At 43.3% G+C, this 22,126-nt stretch overlaps 1 protein-coding gene across 3 annotated transcripts in view; it reads left to right on the plus strand.

Moving 5' to 3' along the window:
- The window catches only part of LOC147617837 (solanesyl-diphosphate synthase 1, mitochondrial-like), a 105,399-nt gene that overhangs the window by 16,056 nt on the left and 67,217 nt on the right, over nucleotides 1-22,126 (plus strand). For all 3 annotated transcript variants that reach the window (XM_086776095.1, XM_086776096.1, XM_086776093.1), the window contains exons 6-10: nucleotides 12,377-12,499; nucleotides 12,686-12,772; nucleotides 14,965-15,036; nucleotides 16,729-16,814; nucleotides 17,448-17,580. In XM_086776095.1, the coding sequence (XP_086632221.1) occupies nucleotides 12,377-12,499; nucleotides 12,686-12,772; nucleotides 14,965-15,036; nucleotides 16,729-16,814; nucleotides 17,448-17,580 (501 nt within the window). The remainder of the gene's footprint in view (nucleotides 1-12,376; nucleotides 12,500-12,685; nucleotides 12,773-14,964; nucleotides 15,037-16,728; nucleotides 16,815-17,447; nucleotides 17,581-22,126) is intronic.

Below are 22,126 nucleotides of genomic sequence, written 5' to 3' on the forward strand. Positions count from 1 at the left end.
AAAGATAAAGAATCTAAGCCTAAAAAAACTCCCGATGAAAAGGCTAAAGCAGACATTACTAGAGGTTATCTTCTTCCAGAGGAGCAAAAGGAGTATCAGTCAGAAAACATATGTTTTTTCTGTCACATCATAGGGCATGGTAAGAAGGATTGCCACAAATGGCAAGCAGAACAAGCCGCCAAAGTTCCTTCTGCTAGAGTTGCCACATCATCCCCAATTCCTCTAGCCCCGCCTACTACCACCAATGCGGTTCAACTTTTACCTTCTATGCATCCTATGCCATTCGTGGTATTTGATGCTAAGCAGGAGGGTGAGAGCGATACTACACAGAAAAGCCTCATCCGATCTTCTGGCTTTGCCAAGGGCCGACAGTTTGTAGTCCTTTTCGATATGGGCAGTTCGGAAGATGCCATCTCTTCCCAGTTGGCTAACAAAATGAACTGCACATTAGTACCATATCATCTGGATGTGGACGGGTTCACGCCTTGTGTCACCAGGAGGTGAAACTTTTTGCAGTTGTTTTCCTTATTTACATTTCTTTATAAATATATATATATTTTTCTTTTCTTTCTCTTTGGTTGCTGTTGTTTTCCCCTGGGATCTCTTGGAAGGGCTTGGGCCATTGCAATGTCAGAATGGGTCAGCCAGTGGGACTTTGGACCAGTGGTTGGCTAAGCCTGAGAACTGCACTGAAAGATGAAGGACAGTGTCCAGGACATGGGCACTGAAAGATGAATGACAGTGTCCAGGACATGGGCACTGAAAGATGAATGACAGTGTCCAGGACATGGCCACTGAATGAGGGTATAGGCCAGTTTACATTAGTAAGTGGCCGCCACCGAAATGTGAATGTATCTTGAATTCTAAGCAAATTCTGAAGTGACCATAGTGGTCAAAGATGGTCAGGAGACCAGAAAGAATGCAGATGACATCATCCCTAAAATCTAGGGAACTGCTATTTTTGGCAGTGTCGGAATTGAAAAGTGTTCGCGTCAGTTTGTGCGGAATGTCAAGGGGACCAAAAGCTGACAAAGGACTGTTGTGAGAATGTGAACCAGTCAGGAGATTTTTAGCCTGGAAGATTGCATGTGGAAAAGGCTTAAAAATGTGCCAAGTGTCAAATTTTGGTGCATTTTCCTCATAGAGAAGAGGGAAGCGTGGGAATTTGGGAAAAGGAGGCTCATTTGCAGCCATCGTGTGGTTTTGTTGCAGGAAAAACAGCTATGGTGGTGCACTCCCTTGCCCTACAACTCATGAATTGAGGGTTGAGCTTGCTCCCCACAGTCTCTCTCTCTCTCTTTCTCTCTTGCAGACTATGGAGATGTTCTCATCAGATAAAATCAGGTACAGTTGTGTGAATTTCATGCTTATATGCAAAGGCTAGTTGCCTCCTTGAACAGGAACTGGTGTAGTTAGTTCCTACACCAAAGCAGGGACGGAAGAGGGTAATAACCTCTTCAATACAATGCTGTTTCAGCACTGTTTAGGTGCTGTTTTTGGGCTGTTATGTTGCCCGGTTGATGCCAAAATGCAGTAGGACTTCGCTAAAGTCCTCCAGGACAATACAAAGGTTATTTTGGGTTGAAAACAGAGCTGAAAACAGGTCTGTGCAGGAAATTACAGCAAGCTGAATTGTGATGTTTTGGACTCCATTGGGTAGCCTGATGCCTATGGAAGTGAGCCTGTCAGTTGGGACTCATTCTGAGATGTTATGGAACAGTTTTAGTGCAGTTATGCTGGCAAATTTCTCCCAGAATTTGTAAAACTCAGGTGATGCAAGTAGAGTGCTTTGTTGCACTTGTGCTTTGTAATTTCCAACCTTTTAACAATAAAGAAATACCGCAAGGGGCGCCGGACTTCGGGGCCAATGTGTTGTTGAGCGAGGGAGCGAGGATTCTGTGATTGTGTGTTTGAGTAAGACCAGGTTATTTGTGAATGAATTACCGCTTTATGTGTCCATAGACCGGTTTTATGGTTCCGTTGCCGGGACAGGGTCCTCTTTTCTGCAAGAGCCCGGACACGGATTGGATTGGGTGAACAGGAGACACACATAGTGAGGTACAACTGATTACAGGTGAGAAAGAGTACGGTCTCTTTCTTTGGATACAGGTTCCCTTAAACTTTCAGTTGACAGTATGACAGACAAAGGGAAAGGCAAGCTCCCTGCGGAAGAGAGTTCCTCTTCTACTCGCAGACAGCGTATAGAGGTGACAGGTGCTCAGGTGTCAGCCTCTGCTCGGATGGAGCCAGTAGTACAGCCAGCCTTGTTAGAGGAAGAACAGGAAGAAGAGGATTTATTTCATGCGCAGCTCCTCAGCATGGTTGGTACCTTTGAACAATTGGTGAAGAATCCCAGGATGAAGAGGTATTTGCAGTCAAGGACAGGGGATTCCCACGCTGAATCATCTCAGCATGTAGTTGACAGGGCACAGGAACAAATGCCAAGGATGCCACAGCATGTAGAGCAGACACCAGCAGTGGCAGCTGATCCAGTGCAGCATGTTACACAGGCACAGGTACATGCATTTAATGGCCAGGAAAGTAATGTGCAAAGGGTCATGCCGACCATTCCTCCATTCGTTGCTTTCCAGCCTGGCTATTTTGGTGGTGGGTCTGTTTTCCAGGCCATGGCTAGGCCGCCCACAGTTTTGCCAGGATTGATGTCAAGAGGGTCACCAGGAATGATGCCTATGGAAGCTGTGAACCCTCTTTATGCCAATATAGGTGTGCAGCCCGGATTTCAAACTTATTTTAGCCCAGCTTTGGGGCCTGCAGCGCCTGTCAGTGTGGCTGAATTTTCTCAACCTAATGGACAAAGAGCAGTAAGGACTGATGCAGAAAAGGTGCAAAAGGATTACAAAGAAGGAGGTCAAGCAGTAAAGTTTGAGACTTTCAGTGGGATGCAGGACAAATTGAAAGCGCTGACTTTCATTCAGCAGTTTGATGCAGCATACACTGGGGGTAACTTTACAGAGTCTTCTAAGGTGCGGAAGGCTGCTACTTTCTTGAAAGGTAATGCATTGCAGTGGTGGACTTCACTGTTGATGCAAGGACAAGCACCTGCTACATGGGTTCAGTTTAAGCAGCAGTTCTCTTTTGCCTGGCTTACAAATACTTTTGAAGTAGATGTTATGACAGCATGGCACAAACTTGATGCAGCCAACTGTGTAAATTTGGAAGAGTATAATAAGAAGTTTTGGGATGCACTCTTGCCAGTAACTTCCTACAGAACAGTGCCATTGTCAGAGCAAATAGAGAAGTATTGCTCATTTCCAGCATTTATACATCATTATTAAGCATGTAGCATTTATTATGCAGTCGGCCAGCATCTAGTGCCAACCGACTAGCAACAGGGATAGTATAAATAAGAAGGCTTGATTCATTCATTCATTCATCTCATAATTCAGCAATCAACATTTAGGCGCATCAATCTTCAGCCCTACATTCCTCTCAGCTCTCTGCGGTTTGGAGAAGCGTGTCATCCTACAGCTAGAGGAGCATCAACGCTTGTCCATCAGCAAACGCAACAGTTCTCAGCATTCAGCCATCAGTAAACCTTGTGTTTTCTGCATCCATACAGTTTTCAGCATTCATCATATCATCGTTTTGCTTCAGCCACCTGGTGAAGGTAAAACGCAGCATTCATATTCATTTACAGCATTCATACTCAGTCTAGAACAGTCCCAAAAAGCCCCTCTCTCAGCCCTAGCTTTGCATCCCTCCCTCATTCTATTGGGAAGAGTGCATAGGCTCGAGATTGGACATCTTTGGTGTTTCTACAGCAGTGTACAGTTCGGCCCAACACTTGGTCTTAAGAGGTCTTGCGTTGGGCTTATCGCCAGTCACACTGTCAGTCTCTTTAAAGATAATAAAGCAAATACTATCTCGGTAACGGGGTAGGGGGCCCTTCAGTGGGTAATTCGGGACCCCATACTGTGTACAGTTCTCATCTCTCTCTCTCATATCTCTTTAAAGTTTGAAGTCTTAAAGTGGATTGCTAAACTCGCGAAACTCAAGATACAGAAGATGGTGTGAGCATTTGTGTGACAGGATCCTCCAATACGAATACTTCCGTTGCATGTTACAATCAGAGATTAACAAGTACTTAATGTAATGCAAAGAAATAAATTCAAATGGAGTACTCACATCCAATAGATTCACATTGCTTGAAATGGAACGTGCATACAATGAGCTCCAAGACCCTTCTTTTATAGGCTTTTGTAATCATCCACATCTCACAGCAACTAATCATATCATTGTAGGATTCTTTAGACCAATCACCTTTTTCTATCTCAAACCATCCAAAATCCAAACTACTTTGCACTCCCTTGGTGCACGTACTCAAACATAAATACATACGCATGGTTCTCTCACATGACCTCAACCATACATATTTGTGATGCATGTGGCAGTTGCATAGGAGTTGTCCTAAATCAAGGACGACATGCTGTTTCATATGAGAGAAGAAAGTTGCATGATGCCGAGCTCTCTCTTTACATATATGAGAAAGAGCTATTAGCTGTAATTCATGCTCTTGCAGCATGGAAACACTACTTATTGGGAGCTGAATTTACAGTCAAGACTGATCAACAAAGTTTGCAGTATTTTTCAACGTAAACTTAGCTCTCAGAGAAACATATGAGGATGGCCAATTTCCTTTCCATGTTTCATTTTTAGATTTTGCATACCCGTGGCAAGAAGAATGTGGTTGCTGATGCTTTATCAAGAAAGCCATATGTGGTTGCAATTTCAGTTGCCTTCCATCAAGACTTGTTTGGGATGCAAGACGTGTATCATTTGGATGCTGACTTTACAAATGTATGGGTTATTTTGATGGCTAGTCATGTATATGCCTTATGTAATAAAAGATGGCTATCTCATTATTGACAATTGCCTGTGTGTGTTATTAAACATGAGGCAAAAGGTTTTGGATGAATGCCATGCTCCACCCTATGCAAGACATAGAGGAATATTGCCTACCACTCAAGTGATTGAGAGGTATTTCTTTTGGCCAGGTATGAGAAAGGATATAGAGGTTAATGTACATGCATGTGTTACCTGTAAAAAGGTGAAATTTGATAGACAAAGTGAGCAAATCAATGAAGTGGCTTTTTGATTGGCTTTGCTGAACCATTGGAAAATTCACAATGCATTCCATGTAAGTCTCTTGGGCAAGTATGTGGCACCCGAGCCTACAGAGCCTATTATGGAAGATCCATCAGAAGTGGATGTGAAACTCGCGGTGCCCGGGGGACTAGTGCCTTTGATACACTTGTTGACACCATCAATGCATATATTAAAACATTTAAACATGGCCACAGCCTTAACCATATCCATCATCACTTTGCATAAAACATAAAAGCTGGACAAAACATCCACAAATGCTGAAAATGGACCTTGCACATGTGACACCGCATAGAGGCTGGAATGGGCCGGACCCCCCCTCGGAGTACTTTATTACCCAAGGAGAATAATATCATGTACAAGCTTTGAGCGCCTTACTCTTCCCACGGGAGATGCTAGATTATCCAGATACAAATGCCATAACACAGCCCAACACAAGGCAACCATAAAATTCAGCCGTCACATAGCTGTAGAAATGCTGAGCCAACAATATAAATCATATACCTCTGTGTGGGTATTGATTCTTCCCCCAAAAACATGGGTCTACAGCAAGTACAACTCTCAATTTGGCCGGTACAACAAGTACAATGGTTGGTACAATAGGTACAATGGTTGGTACAGTAGGTACAATAAGTACACGGGTTGGCACAACAAGTACAATGGCTAGAAATCATAATAAAATGATTAAATATCCTTGCCTTCAGTATTTCTTCGTGATGGAAGCCTCCAAAACAGTCTCTAACAGCTGGTATTCTTCATGGGAAGCCTTCAAGAGAGAGAGACAAAGAGAGTAGCCATCATTAGGGCAACCTGTAATGGTGGTAGAGGAGCCTCTATTTGAAGACAGAGGGCTTCAATTTATAGATTTGGGGCGCCCATGAGTGAAATGGAAAGAGAAGGCTATGATGACAAGTGGAGAGCCACACAAAAGCTGAAGTGACAAGTGTGAGACCACTTGTCTCACTTTGATCCACTTTCTAACAAGTGTCAGGCCACTCGTCTCACTTTGGTCCACTTTCTTGCCACATGTCCCAATCTAAGAGATGAGTCCTTCCATAAACTTTATCTCTAAAAATATCCCAACTGGTAGACATTCTGTCATACGCACTTTGCCAACTCTTGCTATCTGCTCAATTCCAGATGTAATGATGTGAACAAAATTTCCATCGGAGTCAGGCCAAAAATAGTAACCCTGCTACATTTTAGGAGTGTGATCCTTTGTATTCCAGGATAATCCCCCATTCCCAAAGCTTGTACTTTCCAAAAATTTAGACATCTTGGGAGACCCCTTTCATACTGGGAAATGTCCAGGCTGGTGACATGATGAGTTGGAAGAGGTGCTGAGCAAATTGTGTTTCACAAGGAGCGTAAGCTTGCAGGTGGCAAACTTTAGAGACGCTACCTTGCGAAGTTCAAGAACTATTCACCTATGGATGCAAAGTGGATGGATGAAGTATACTTTCAGGAGTATCCGCAGCTCCTAGCAGCATACTTGGAAGCTTTTTAGTTGTGGTCAAGTGTTTATAAGCCGGAGAGGATGTCACCATTTGGGCTTTCAACCTCTAGATAAGATTTGGACCTATGGACGAGTTCTATAGTGGACATGACGCCCTATGGCAGAGGGGGGGGGGTGGGGCAGGACTTATGTCTATGCCAAGGGCTAGCAGGCTAGATACGTGGTGTGAGATTGGGGATTTCGTTCCGTGTCCATATTCAAAGTACCGTATTGCGGTTGGATGACCGTCTGTTACAAGCTAAATGAAAGGGAGATTGTCCAACACATTCTTAGGCATGACATACTTCCATGCCTGGAACTATTTTCGCATGAATTGCTTTATTGCCTGCAAGAATTGTATGCCTACTTTACGGGTAGGGTACGCCCTCTCATGAGTTGTGTGCGTTACTCTGTATTATGACCTCGCTTGTGGGCTATAGTCAGGTGGTGGTAGGTGTGGCGGTAAACCCTATGCTTAAGCTTACTAGAGTTATAGTTCAATTTGCTGTTTTGTAGGCCCACACTTCATTAAAGTATAGCCAGGCAACTTATAAGTGAGTTTGGACGTCCACATTTCATTAATGAGTGGGCAGAAGAATTTTGGGTATTTACCCTCTATTGACCAACATGCATCCTCCCCACTTATGAGAGAGGTGTGGCCTGGGCTGAGATGGACCAATGGCCACCCTGTATGCATTTGGAAACCTTACCTTCCTCTGCCTCTTGAATCGTGCCAACGTCAAGGAAGGATTATTGAAGAGTTTTTCACTAAAAAACAGTCCATACACTCTCTGGCTTGCTCCTTGAAAGTTCTCTTACATGGTAGAGCTTGTTCATGGTCAAACAACAGGTTTCTAGCCCCGGATTGGCCTAATCCCCATACTATTTCATGGATTTCTACATGATGGCAAGGGTTTTGAGCAATTCCGTTGTTCACAATTCTTCCAAATGCTGAAACCTTTTTTCTACAGAAACCCTAATTTTCAAAAACCCAAACTTGCAAAAATCCTAATTTTGATGAAACCTTAATTTGCAAAAACCTGCTTTGAAGCTTCATCATTACTTCGACCGAAAGCTGGAAGGTGTTTGTGAATGGCAACCGATTCTTGGGTAAGAGCTTCTTGTGTTCTCTAAACCTACTCTACATCCGCATTCTTGGCCATTAAGGTCTCCTATGTCTTGGCCTGTTACACACTTGAACATGTATGGATACTAGTGGAGCATAATTGCTTGTGGCAAGATACTGGGGATTGGGGAGTGAGGTCCTTCGCGAGTGAAGCTATGGATTCAAACTCTTCAATGACACAACATGTTTGGAATTGTTTTCATATGCATGAATGTCATTGGAAATCTGGCAAGCATTGCCCATGGAGCTTGTATGTAAAATTCCTTGACAATTCAAATCATATTACAAGGGAGGTTAGCCCTTTCCGACCCTATTGCAGTGTCATTTTAATTTTCCGCATTGCTATCTTGTTTTGTGTTGTGGAAAATTACTTTGTTTACAAGCATTAATAGCTTACGTGTGTGTCAAGATTGTGCTCAATCTAGACAAGGGGAATTATAGGTGATAGAGATAATATGCTTGGGTCTCTTCCGGAGGTGCACAATTTGAGCTATTTGGTACATAATTCCTTGATGAAAAAAAAGCAAACCTGAGTGAAAACACTGATGACAATGGGGTTCTTTGCGATGGATCTCTATGCCAGCCTTTCTTCCGTCAAAACCTGACGCTCTAATACCAGTGTAACATGGGTGCTTGCGGAAGCATATTTATGAATTGTTGATTGATTGCGATTAAACCCATTCACAAACAGCTTCTTCTTCATGCTCAATACATAGTAGAGAGAGATGTCCTAGTCTACCACGCATTACTAACATGAAGTATGTACAATGTTGAATAGAGATACTCAATGGTAGCATTGCTTCTGAGTTCTCAATGACTCAATGATGATTGGGTGATCAATGAATGATTGACTCCTATATATAGTGTCTAATGTTGGTGAGTTCGCTATTGATGGGTATTTTGGAGTTGGATGGTGTGAACACCCTCTTAGGTGTGAATGGCTCTTATTAAGGTCTAGGTCAAAAGATAAGGCCTTGGTGCCTATAAAAGCATGTACTTTGTCTCTATTGTTGGCTGTCGCCTCTCTCTCCCTCTTTTTCTCTATATCTTGGCACCATGAATTTCTACATGGTATCAGAGCTAGGGTGAGCCACCCTCCTACAACCCACCACCTCTATGTTTTTTCTTTTCCTCTCTCTCTCTCTCTGAGGCCATGATGCATTTTTTTTTTTGGCTACCTCCCATTTGCGTTTTCTATTGGCCTGTAGCTATGGTGTGTTTTCGTTGACTCGCAGCAATCGCACCACTCCCATGGGCAGTCCCGCCAGCATTAGAGTGCAGCCAAGCTTCGTGAGTACCAGAGGCGGCGCTTCTGCCTGGAGCTCCACCACCGCCAGCTCACAGCCCTACATCGCCACCAAATGCCAACGGCTCTGGTGACGAGAGCTCCGCCAAGGCCGGTGTCATGTGCACAGTGGGTATCTACCGTGTGCTATACGCATGCAAGACTAGTTTCGAGGCTTGGGGAAGCTTGGAACTAGTCTTGCATGCGTATAGCACACGGTAGATACCCACTGTGCACATGACAGCCGGTGGCGGTAGCATTGACCTCACCGCCGGAGAGGGGGGGGGGAGGTTGTCTTTTGTCTCTTGAGGCAGGACATGACCTCTGAGTCTTTTGCACTGAGCCATGCTTATTAGCCTCTGAGCCATGCTAGTTAGTCTCTGAGCCATGTTCATGAGTCTCTGAGCCAGTTGCGGGGACCATGTCTTGATTTCTTGCTAGTGTTGGAGTACTGCGACTATTGAAGGTTTGTTAGGCATCACCTCCATCACTCTGAAGGGGGGTTTGTTGGGTATTTCAGAGCTAGTTAGTGTGAGCACCCTTTTAGTTGTGAATGCCTCTTATTAAGATCTAGGGAAAAAGATAAGGCCTTGGTGCCTATAAAAGCATGTACTTGGGTGGTTCTATCACAATATGAGCATCACTTGATTTGTTCAATCTTTGTCTCTCTTGTTGGCTATCATCTCTCTCCCTATTACTCTCTCCATCCTGGCACCATGATTCTCTACAGCTATTAACTCTACAAACCCTAATAATAATGTCCAACTAAGTGTGTTCACAAAATAACCCAATAATTCAGTCCGCACTTGGCAGCTCATTGGGTGCCTGGAGAATATTAGAATGAACCGGCACAACGTTCGACCTTTGAGCTGGCCAACGGGTAAAAACATGTCCACGTCACACTTGGGAGAGCGTGCACATGATATTGGATCTGTGTGCTCCTTGGTCGACCTTAGAAAGCTGCCCTTGGTCCTCAACTGCAGCACTGTTGTCAATCTTTTTTGGCTTCACCACAACTGCAGCACTCTTGTTAATCTTCTTTGGCTTCACCACAACTGCTTCCACTTTTGTACTTGATCTCAGGGCTGGTAACTCCTCCCTTTGTTTGGCAAAAAACTCATCTAGCGCTTTCAAACATCTCATTCGGTGCTCTTCTTGGAGCTGTGCTGCTTTTCACTTTGCGTCCTCATATGCCTTTCTTTGAACTTCTGCACACTCCTCGGCTTCCCATCTTCGTTCTGCATATGCCCAAATGCATGGATCTTTATGTTCCTTGGATGCTCGAAGAAACTCTTCCCAAACAACGTTCATGGTTGCCATGAAGAGTTGCTTGCTGCTTTCAATGAAAACGCAACCTTGTGAGAAACAAAACGTTCAACGCCTCTTGATCAAGGCAATGGAGAGTGCTTCATCCCCTCGTGATGAGCAAGCGTGGGTGGGGACAGGCAAGAACCGAAACACAAGATGACTGCTCTGCTGTACCCTCTGCTGGCTGGCAGGCTGTCCCATGGGGACTGATATTCACTGACTGTACTTGACCTGTTTTGGGATGGATAAGGCTGTCCCTTGGGCTGTGTTTGCTGCCCTGATCACTGCTCTGGCCGTCCTTGAAAGGCATTTGTTGCGGATCTGGCCGCCTTTGATGTGCGTTTACAGCCGCCTTGGCTGGCTGCGTTTTGGTGGTGCTGGATGCCCTCCTTATGCAGTGCTTTTACCCCCATAATCTTGCATTGAGTGCATACCGTTGGCCCCCCCCCCTTGTGATGTGCCTTTGTCACCCCTTGTTTGCCTGCATTGGAATCACCAACAGGCCGCCTTGCCTTACTTATTCTGTCCGCCCTCTACGTGGTGCGTTTGGCCCTCCTTTGGCTGAGCACCCCTTGCACACACATGAGCTATTTGATGCAGAATTTGCAAAATGCAACCTTGCTGAAGGAAACACAAACCTGAGGTGAAAAAACTGATGATGATGATGGGGTTCTTTGTGATGGATCTCCATTCCTTTATGAGAAATACAAATTTCAGCCTTTCCTCCGTGAAAACCTGATGCTCTGATACCAATGTAACATGGGTGCTTTGTGGAATTAGTTTATCGCGATAAATTTGAAGATTAATGCCTAATTAGAGTCATGAATCCATGCACATACTTCTTCTTCATGCAAGATACACAATAGATAAAGAGTTGACCTAACCTACCGATGTATTCATATGCATGACTTATTTACAATGGAATAGAGATACTCAATGGTAGCAGAGATCCTGAGCTCTGAATGACTTACTGAATAATGAGTGAATGAATGAATGATAAGATCCACACTCGGTTGCCTATTGGGTGCTTGGGCAAGAATACTATGAATTGGCACAAATGCCCTTACATACACATGAATCCGGTGCCACGCTCGACCTGTGAGCTGAACGTGTCCATGCCACACCTCGGAAGAGGGTGCACGTGACAATAACATAGACCTTTGTCCCAATGCATGAAAGACAACTTTGGTCGAGGAGATTCTAGCAAGTAAAGAAGCAAGTTTATTGCAGATTGTTCTAGAATGAGAGAGTGTCTAGTTCTAGACTGAGATTAGATCAAGATCCTCCAATTGTTGGAGTAGCATCGATTCCAGTTAATCCAGATCCAGGTGGAGCTTTGAGGGGATGCCACATGCATCATCCTCAGTCATTGGATGCATGTGTCATGCCGCTACCAATCAGGGTAAGGGGTAGGGTAAGGGCACTAGTTAGGATGAGTGTTAGGGTTTTGTATAGAACATAGTAACAAAAAAACATGTTTCTAGATTTCGAAACCTCGAAACCTCGAAACATCGAAACGGTAAATGCAAATTAATGCAACTAATGCAAAGATAACCTACTAGGGTTGGACGACTAAGTTATCTTACTTTTTCTATAAATAGGACCCCCCTCTCACTAGTTTAAACATTTTCTACAATCCTTTTGGGAGCAGCCAAGATAAATAGAGAAGATCAAGTCAAGAAAAGTATCAGATTCAGCTCGAACAACAACAATTAACCAAGTTAGTCAAGGCTTCCGATTCAGCAGATTGGGGAAGGCTTTGTTGCTTTGCTTGGAGAGAAGTCAGTAAGAAGCTCAATTTTCAGCAGATCTAATATGATTCATTGTAAATATCTGAGCTTTGAAACATGCAATAGCGTAGGTTGAAAGAACGACATATAAAAGAAGTTCAATTTTCAGCAGATCTAATATGATTCATTGTAAATATGTCAGCTTTTAAACATGCAGTAGCTTAGGTTGAAAGAATGACATATAAAAGAAGGCAGGCCTACACTGAATCCATCACTTGTTTTAAAATTATTTCTCACATGCTTGTCAGGTCTTGCTGCTTATGGCATCATCAATGACAGCAGTGCTGCCAGATATTGGTTTACCTGAGCACACAATGCAGGAGCAACGGCTGAGGCAGCAAAGGATTGCTGAGATAACGGAGATGATTCATGTCAGCATTTTTGGTTTTCCATGAAACCATTTCCATTCACAGTGTTTCTGTTTCCCTTTCCTCTCTTTTAAACTGTCGAGCCCTTATAGATGCATGTAATAGCAGAATAAAGCTTTCCATTTAGTAAAATTCTGTGTTTATATGTTTCGTGTTACTGAATTTATAAAGTAGCGATTCACCTGGCAGGTAGCTAGTCTTCTTCATGATGATGTCTTGGACAGTGCAGACACTAGGAGAGGCATCGGATCACTCAATTTTGTGATGGGAAACAAGGTAAATGCGTGAATATCTCTTTACTCAGATTGATTCCTATTGCGATGAAGTAACGGCATTGCATGCGCTACCCAATGGCAGCAACCATTTACATCGGCAGTAGTTTTCGCATATTACCTTGCACATCAAGCAACATATTTACATCAGCATTCATTGAATGTCTCATGACAGTCCATAAGTGTGCAAACTCCTTCCTCCCCCCCCCTTGGGGTCGTCTTCTTCTTTTCAGGCTTCTCTGGAGAGCCGTTCTTTACATCCTTGGCATCTTTGGGCATAATTTTCGGCTGTCCACACGTTTTTGGGGTCAAAACCAGTCCTCTATTTTGCCTTGCATTAACCTACAAAAAAAAAGACTTGGACAACAGCTGACCATAGTGTCCCAATCAAGTCACTAGAAAAGCTTCCTAGATAGGGCCGTTACCCAATCTAGAGGAGGGGAAAACTGGAGTTGTGATACCAATGTAACCGGGACTAGCGCTTCTTGGAGCACTTACGTAGTAAACTTCGATTAAGCACACAATTAAAGACATAAAATTAGAAATTTCAGATATGCACATTCACACCACACTCGAAGTCGAAGTTACCCCCCCCTCTCCCGTCAAGGTATTTGTATTACCAAAAGGAGTATTGTCTTTGTGCAAGATGTGGGTGCCTGAGAGAGTCGTCTACCTGGTCGCCCCAGATTACACAAAACAAGTCAAGGATTTCGATGGCCACCACCGGCGATGAATCCCTCGAGCACTCAAGTGCTTGTGACAGCCACTCACATGGTATGCACACTCACATAGACATGACAGTCGGCCATGCCTCTGTCCAAAGTCTTCACAGGCAACCAACCTCACTTCAAAAAGTTTTCACAAGCAGCACAACCTTGCTCTGACAACGCAAGAACACCCACATGGTATTTTCACACTTAACCGATGCACCACCACATTCACACAAAAAGTCCACAACTAATTCAGCAATTCAGCAATTCAGGTCATATGCACACAACTTCCCGTGCTGCATCGGACCAGCCTGTACAGCTTGCATGGCTGTCCATACAGTATGACCAGGCCCACCCCAAAAACTACTTGTAAACTTGTCGACCAGCCCTGGAGGTGATGACAACAGATAAATCAATTACAGATGCAGTTGACCAGCAGAAAACAATCCTTGGTAAAATCAGATAGCAAATATTAGGCGCCAGATCATTTCGGCCAGCACATATGCAGCCCCAAATCAGGCCAAACAGTCAAAAATCAGGTTGGGCAGGTGGATGTGTCCACATATGATGTTGACCAGCAAAAACAACCCCCGGCCTGCGAGTGCCCATCCCAAAAACAGGTCTCCTGCAAGAATCGCTATGCTATATCTAGGCCTCCCCACACCAAAATAACTCCTCATGCAAAAACGAGCTGGCAGGTGGAGCCAGGTGCTAGTAGGCGCCAGCCCTCAAGTGTCCATGTATTTTAAAAATCTTGTGTGAACAACTTGTACGGTCTCATCTCTCATCTTGTTCACCATAAATCCTGTCAAGCCTTCACAGTAGACCACGTGTACAGGCCAATATACAAGCCATGCGCACCACCCAAGTCCATACGGGCACAACCCATAAATCTTGAGACACTCAAAAGAGTCGCCTTTCTCAATGAGCCTCGTTGTCATGTCATTGGACAACTCATGGGCACCACCGAGAGATCCATACACACGTCATAATCATCCTGTCATGTCCTTGGACTCCATATGGGCACCCACCCAAATGATCCATACACATGTCTAAATCATCCTGACGTGTCCTTGAACTCCACCTATATAATCCCTACACATGCTGAGGCAAAGTCTCAATGATACTGTCGTTGAAACCTCAGTCCAAGATAAACATGTACACACATCATAATCCAGGATTAACATGTACACACATGTTATCAATTAGGAGATTCGTGACAATTCACTCTTTTAAATCCTTAAAATATGTATACCTAACAAATAGGTATAGGATACGATATAATGTATGGTTCCACTATGCTGCATTTCTCCACTTTTTAATTGCTTGCAAGTCATGTGATAAGGGGCATGCTAATATCATCACAAAAGACATACTGGCTCAGCGTAGCTTTTTTTTTTTGGCACTCTGCCTAAACAAAATCACTTACCTAATTCCTTCGCTACCTTGATAAATTTCACTGGAATCTTGTGGTCTCATATGGCAGCTTGCAGTTTTAGCAGGAGATTTTTTATTATCAAGAGCATCTGTGGCACTAGCCTCTTTGAAAAACACAGAGGTAAGACTGTTCCTTTGAGTTCTCTAAGCTGTAGAGAAAATTTTGAAATAATTTCTTGCTCTTGTCTGCAGCTTGACTTCTATGAATATGGAATCTGAACCTACGCATACACAGAAAAACATAGAGATATTTTTTGGCAGCTCTTTGTGCGATTACATATACCACATAGGTGGATGGTTTGAGGTTCAATATATGTGTGTGTGTTCCTGTATATATAAACATACATCATAGTACAAAAAAATTCCGGTTGCTACCCAAAATTGCAGAAACTTGCTTTCTCTAGAGGTGCCATTTCCGTTTCCGTTTCCTGTTTCCTAATCTCATTTAAGGAATTTTCCCACTAAGCTTTAATTTTCCCCAATTTTCTTTTTTGTCTCTTTCAAATTATGATATATTCCAAGTTTCTCCTCTATTTCTCCATCATTTCTAGATTGAGGTTGTTTCCGTTTGCAAAGACCATCATCTGTTTCCGTTACCGTTTCCATTGCATGCAACTATTACACACACACACACACATTTTTTTTTAATAGTAATGATATATTACTAGTGGGAAACCTCAAATCGAGGTGAAAACCCACGAAGAAATATGCACTTTACAATGATGAGTCCGAAAAGGACCCATACTAGAGTTCCTCAGAAATAGTCAAAGAAAAGTGAGAAAGTCTGCAAATCAACATCGTGGCTCGCATTACAACAATGCAGTGTCTGTCGCAAGGAGAGCCTGAAAGAGGAGAAGGTGTCTTGACATATGCTGTCTGAACATGAATCGGTTCCGGCTGGTCCAAATTGTCCATAGAGCCGAGAACCGTACCCAAGAGAAGAACGTAGCATAAGGCCGGAGCGCAACTGTTAGCACTCCAAATATCCATGATTGTTTCCCAAAAAAGTGTGCGGGAAATCTAATGCACAAGCAAGCTGAAACCTTGTCCAGGTATATATATATATGTGTGTGTGTGTGTGTGTGTTTACATATGTATGTATGCATATGCGTATTTATACATATATACGTACGTATATATGTATATGTAAGTATATATACGTACGTATATATATATATATATATATATATATATATATATATATATATATATATATATGTATGTATGTATGTATGTATGTATGTATGTATGTATGTATGTATGTATGTATGTACACATACATATATATATATATATATATATATATATATATATATATATATATATATATATATATATGTGTGTGTGTGTGTGTGTGTGTATATATACACACACACACACACACACACACACACACATACATATGTATGTACGCACGCACTCACGCATGTGCACATGACATATATATATGTGTGTGTGTGTGTGTGCAATAACCGTTGTCTTTGAAAAAAGAATTCATAAATCTGCATGGTTTTATATGTTATACATACATACATGTATGTATGTATGTTGTGCGTGTGTGCGTGTGTTTGCAATAACAGCTGTCTTTGAAAAAAGAATTCATTAATATGCATGGATTTATACATTTTTTACTGGGGCATATCTATAAGTTCTTTTTTTGTTCTTTGTTTGTCTGTTTGTACATCTTTCAATGGTTGGTGTCATGTAGAAAAAAAATACCAAATTGGTTCTCGTCATAAAAAAAGAAAACTTTGCATAACGATTTTTTCTGAAAACTGACAATGTCAATGTTGTTTCTATGACTATTGGGTAGGTTGTGGAGCTGCTTTCTAAAGTGTTGGAGCATCTTGTCACTGGAGAAATCATGCAATTGACTTCAAATAAGGAAAAGTCATGCAGGTGTGGCGTTAGCATAGATAGATTAGTTGTAAAAGCTGTTAAAAAAGCATTGCAGTGTTGCAATGTTTTGGCTTCATCATTTACATAGCAAATTCTACAAAACCAACCAAGTGTTTGTTTACACTTTATTTGTAAAATATACTTGTGGGGTTTATAACTGTGGCACATTGTTAATTTCTTTTTCCCCAAACCTGGTCATGCATCTCCAGAGACGATCCTAGAGTTGCAGCTCCCTAGGCTTGCAGCATTAGTATAATTGCAATCTGTCATTCACCATCTATGCTGTTCGAGGTCCTGGGCTTGTGTTGAAGAGTAAATGTTGGTTGACCACCTGGTTACATGAACAAGAGACATTGGTCCCTTTGTAGTGCCCTACTTGAAACCCCGAGGTCTCAAAAATTACCACTGTGTGGCGTGCTTACGCAGGGATTCCCCTCTTCTTTTGTTTTTCCTCTACACCACACTTGCAGGTACAACCCTCAAAAAATTAAAAAATATGGGAATCTCCATGCATCATTCATGGCCTTGGTACTACACTAAGAAATTGGAGGATCTAGTTTTTGTTGCCTGAGATCTTACGGTAAGGATTTAAATGACAAAGTTGCAGTAACCAATGCTTGAGGTGTATGACAGCATGGAGTACTACTTGGAAAAGACATTTTACAAAACAGCCTCACTTATGGCTAATAGCTGCAAAGCAATTGCTCTTCTTGCTGGTCAGTCTGGAGCAGTTGCAACGATCGCTTATGACTATGGGCGGCATTTGGTAACAATAGTTATCACTTATTTTATTTTAGTATGCATGCATCTTCTGTTGTCTTTTTTCAAATTTTCTGGCAAGGTCTTTGGTGTATTGTTCTTGATGAAACACGCATGCAAGAACCTTTTTTTCATTAGCTTTTAAAAGACAAGAGGATTTCTGACCATGGTTTATTAGCTTAACTTTAAGAGCTAAAGGATATTCTGTTGAATTTTGTATCTTTGAGCTGTGCTTGTGTGGTTTGCAGGTGAGTGAGTGTTGATGGTTTTTCTGGCATTTTCAAAATTTCAACCCCAAATTCATTAGCATTCAATGCCATGTTAGCCAAGCCTTAAAAGGGCTCCCATGCTGAACAGGCAGTCTACTGAGATGATGGTCTATCCTTTGTATGTTTGAGCTTTATGGCCTTTGTCTCTCGAGCTCACATCATTGTACGAGCTACTATTACCCTATGAAGTATCAATACCTTGTCTTGGTTCTGTTATCCCCTTATTTGCTGCACATCACCTTACCTTAGTAGATTAAGGTCAATCATGACAGGCTGGTGCAGAATTTTGGATTGGAGAAAGTTTTCTTGATTGAGAGTACTTGGCAATAGAGTCTCACCTCAAGCTCAGGATATACACCTCTTTCGAGCCGACCCCCATTGTGGGGGCAATTCCTCTCCGGAAACGTGCCGGGTTTGCAGAGTTTTTAGTGGGTGAGCCCAACGGCAAGTCCCACAGTACCTGGGCTACTTCAGGAGTTCTTGGTCGCTGTCGTGCCCACAGTTATTGGGTCTTCCGAGGTCATGCCTTAAGGAAGTAGCGAAACCGTTCTCACGACCGAGATGGCGAAGCTAATGACAAAAGCGTTTCTCTGCTCGAGTCTCAGAGACGAGACGAGCATGCTCGTCTCTGACCCCGGCTCGAAAAACAAAAACAAAGATATACACTCTACCTTTTCCAGCCCCGAGAGGTCATTACATTTCTTAGTTTCTAGCAATTAGACTACAGTATGAGGCCCTCTCTTTCATATGAAAAATTTCTAAGGGCTGCACTTCTACCATGTCCAGCACTTTAAAGAGCCTTCAAGCTGCATTTCTGCTCATTTTATGTAAGGTTGCCGTTTTGCGTGAGATAGGCTTACGAAGAACAGTGAGCTTGGATCATGAAACAAGGAGGAGGATCATCTTTATGGGACCATAGAGCTTGGAGTCCAGGTAGCGATGGTCTGCTTGCAAGAATAGCATCAAAATATCTTGGCTGTTGGTGGGATCCAGAGGCAGATGAGTTATGGATTTTAGAAAAAATCAGCAGAGTAAATAGGTTTTTTAACTTTATGCTCAATGTTTTTTTACTTGCGAACATTCATTAAGGCATTTGTTTTGCATCTGTGCGCCATACGCATAGTATCTGATATCAAGCCATGGAATTGATATATCTGTTTATATTCTAACATCAAGCGCGCATGCCATGGAATTGATATATCTGTTTATATGCTAACATCATGTCACATGAGTGCTAGCAGGAGACTTAAACACTTGATTAACGCTAAGCAAACTAGATTAGAATTTAGCATTAGTCCAAATGATCTAGCATACACACTGGAGAAGAGAGACGAGATGTTGCCCTAATCTACTGTGTATTGCAAAAGATGATCATATATATGATTCTTGGATCTCGACTTGGATCGTGCTTATGCATACCTATCTACTGATGCATACAAAAAGGTTACCAGCTGTCCTCCACTTGTGCATGCTCTCACGCATATGAGGGCCGCTCAGTCTTGCTGCTGTACAGCTTCTATGGTGATCTAAATGCCTTGGTTGCTGTTGCCCTCAGTCTTCGTTTTATACCCCTTGATCTTGGGAACCTCTGCATCTGGATGCTAAAGAATGACCCTTGACCTGCCTTTGCATAGAGAAGTGATAGAAAGTCGGGTTCAGACTGGCTAACATATTTATACCCTAATTTTGTGTTCGAACTATTGTTCCATGTCCATCTCCTCGCACCTATTGGATTGCAAAAGCTACCCAGGTCGGGCCATACTTTGCCCCATACTTTGCCTAGTAGGAGGCATGTCCTTGTGGCACTCACATGGGTGATGCACATGACATCCCTACACAGTAGAGAGAGAGGACCTAATCTACCATGTATTACTAACATGAAGTATATACAATGGTGAATAGAGATACTCAATGGTATCACTACTCCTGACCTCTCTCAATGACTCAATAATGATTGATTGATCAATGAATGAATATGAGCCTAGACTCCTATTTACAATGTCTAATGTTGGTGAGTTGGCTACCAACGCTACCAAGCCTAATAATAATGTCTAATAGTGTTCACACAATAACCCAATAACTCTGTCCACACTTGGCTGCTCATTGGGTGCTTGTACAATATTATAGTGAACTGGGACAATAGCCCTTAGCAACCATGAATCCGGCACGTACTTGATCTCTGAGCTGGCCTATGAGTAGAAGCATGTCCATGTCACACTCGGGAAAGTGTGCACTTGACAATTTGTTTGAGTAAATAGTTGGGCATGGCTTTCTACACAACCAACTTTTCTGAGGTCATCACATAAGAAAAGACTGAAAAGGTCACTTGGTGGAGTTAATATGAGTTGACAGACATCAATGAGGACCAGAAACTCTTTGCCAAAGTGCTGTAGCAGAAGTTTCTTCCTCCACAATTCCTTCAAAAGCCTAAATTGGGTATTGGAGGGTGATCCCTATTAGTTTGGTTTGAATGTTACCTAAAGGCCTTTATCGAAGTTGTCAAACCAATGAAAGCACTTTCTGTGGATCAAGACTTTGAGCTTGTTATCAACAGCATCATTACCCAATGGCAACCTGGACACATGTAGCCACCATGGATGCTCAAATCAATGAAAGCGATTTCCCTGCCTCAAGACTTCGAGCTTGTTGTCAACATAATTACCCAATGGCAATGTGGACACATGTAGCCACCATGGGTCCCCAGAGTGTCCAAGTGCGGAAAGATCTCTTTTCAAGATAGTGTCTAAGAGTGGAATTGTTGATGATGGCAAAATGTAGAAGACCTCTTGGTGGAACATCTTAAGGATGGGCACTCACATGGTCACCTAAGTGCAGACATCCAGGCATACAGTTGAGTGGTGGTAACAGATACTCTTGACCACTGCACCAACTAAAGCATCAGCATTGAACGGACTTGGTACACCCTCCCACATGGAGTGGCGGTATTCCTTGTTTAGAAGTTCTTACAACTTGGGTGATCCAAAGGGTCAATGACCCCTTGTATACAAATAGCACAGTCCTGGGACTTACCAAGTTGTTGGTTGTCGATTGTTAGTCTTTAGTGACCTGTGTGTACTCACGATGTAGTGGGTCTGTTGTATCGCACTCTCACAAGGAGATGTTTGGGTGTTTCCGGTGTACGCTTGTGTATTTTATATTGTTTGATTTAAATCAATAAATGGTGTTCCGCAGTGTGCAGGTAAGTATTGTTCCATGCCTGTGGGTTGTTTCTTTGGTTAGTCGTGTGTGTGTGACTAGTGGAGGAAGGCAGACTGTTGTGTGTCGACTCCTTAGGGTATACTTCCCTAGAGTAGAACCCCTTCTCTCGTGATGTGATCGGTGATCCCACTTAATCTACCTGGGGAACCAAGTCTACTACAGGTACGCTAAAAATTTGGCACGTCCAGTGGGACAATCGAGAGTACCAGTGTTGTGCTAGTCTAGAGTGGGATGTCTGGAAATTTGGAAAACTATAAGCACATGCTGCTCTAGGTCGTACACATGTTCTCATGGGAGTGCTAGTCTAATCAAGAGCCCTTTTACTCTACGCTGCTATAGTAGAAGGGGGACTGGACAATTTTTGTCTCTCTCCCCTTTGATTCCCTTTACCTCTACCTATGGCAAGTGGGCCTTAGAGGCTGGGGAGCGCATTGACCTGAGGAAGAGATTCCAGCAAGGCTATGCATACACGAATGTATGGAATCCCTGCTGTCCTAGCTACCATGGAAGCTGCTGTCTGGGGGGATTCCGAAACCTACCCAATCGATTGTCCTATCGACCAAGTGAGGGGAATATACTCCTTTGGGAGGTCTGGGAAGCAAACTCTGATGGGGAAGCCAGATAATCCTCCAAGGGGGTTAGATGCGGGGTCGAAGCCGTGATGCCATTGAGCAAAGAACGCCTGAGCACTGCGTAAGGCGATTCGGGTCCTGGGGGGGGGTGAGGGGGTGGAGAGGCAGATAGGTGAAGGCGGGGGAGGGGGGGAGCGGGACAAAGGCAGAAGGGGAGGAAGGGGGCTGACATTAGGGTGACGGGCAAAGTAAGGCAGATGAATATGAAGACGAGAGTAGGTGGGCGGTAGGGGGAAAGAGGAGGCGGGGCACGCAGTAGAGCAGGCAAAGGAAGGTGGAAGGTGGGCGGAGGGCGGAAGTGAGAAGAAGGGGGAAAGGTGGGAGAGAAGGATGGGCGGCAGGGGCACAAAGGTGGGCAGAAGGGCGGGAAAGTGGGGGGTGGGGTGGGGCTCAGGAGAAGGCGGGCAGGGGGGAATGTGGGAGGCAGGGGATG

This window comes from Cibotium barometz, chromosome 36 (genome assembly GCF_041138505.1).
Source record: "Cibotium barometz isolate CiBa-2024 chromosome 36, ASM4113850v1, whole genome shotgun sequence".
NCBI classification, from domain to species: domain Eukaryota; kingdom Viridiplantae; phylum Streptophyta; class Polypodiopsida; order Cyatheales; family Cibotiaceae; genus Cibotium; species Cibotium barometz.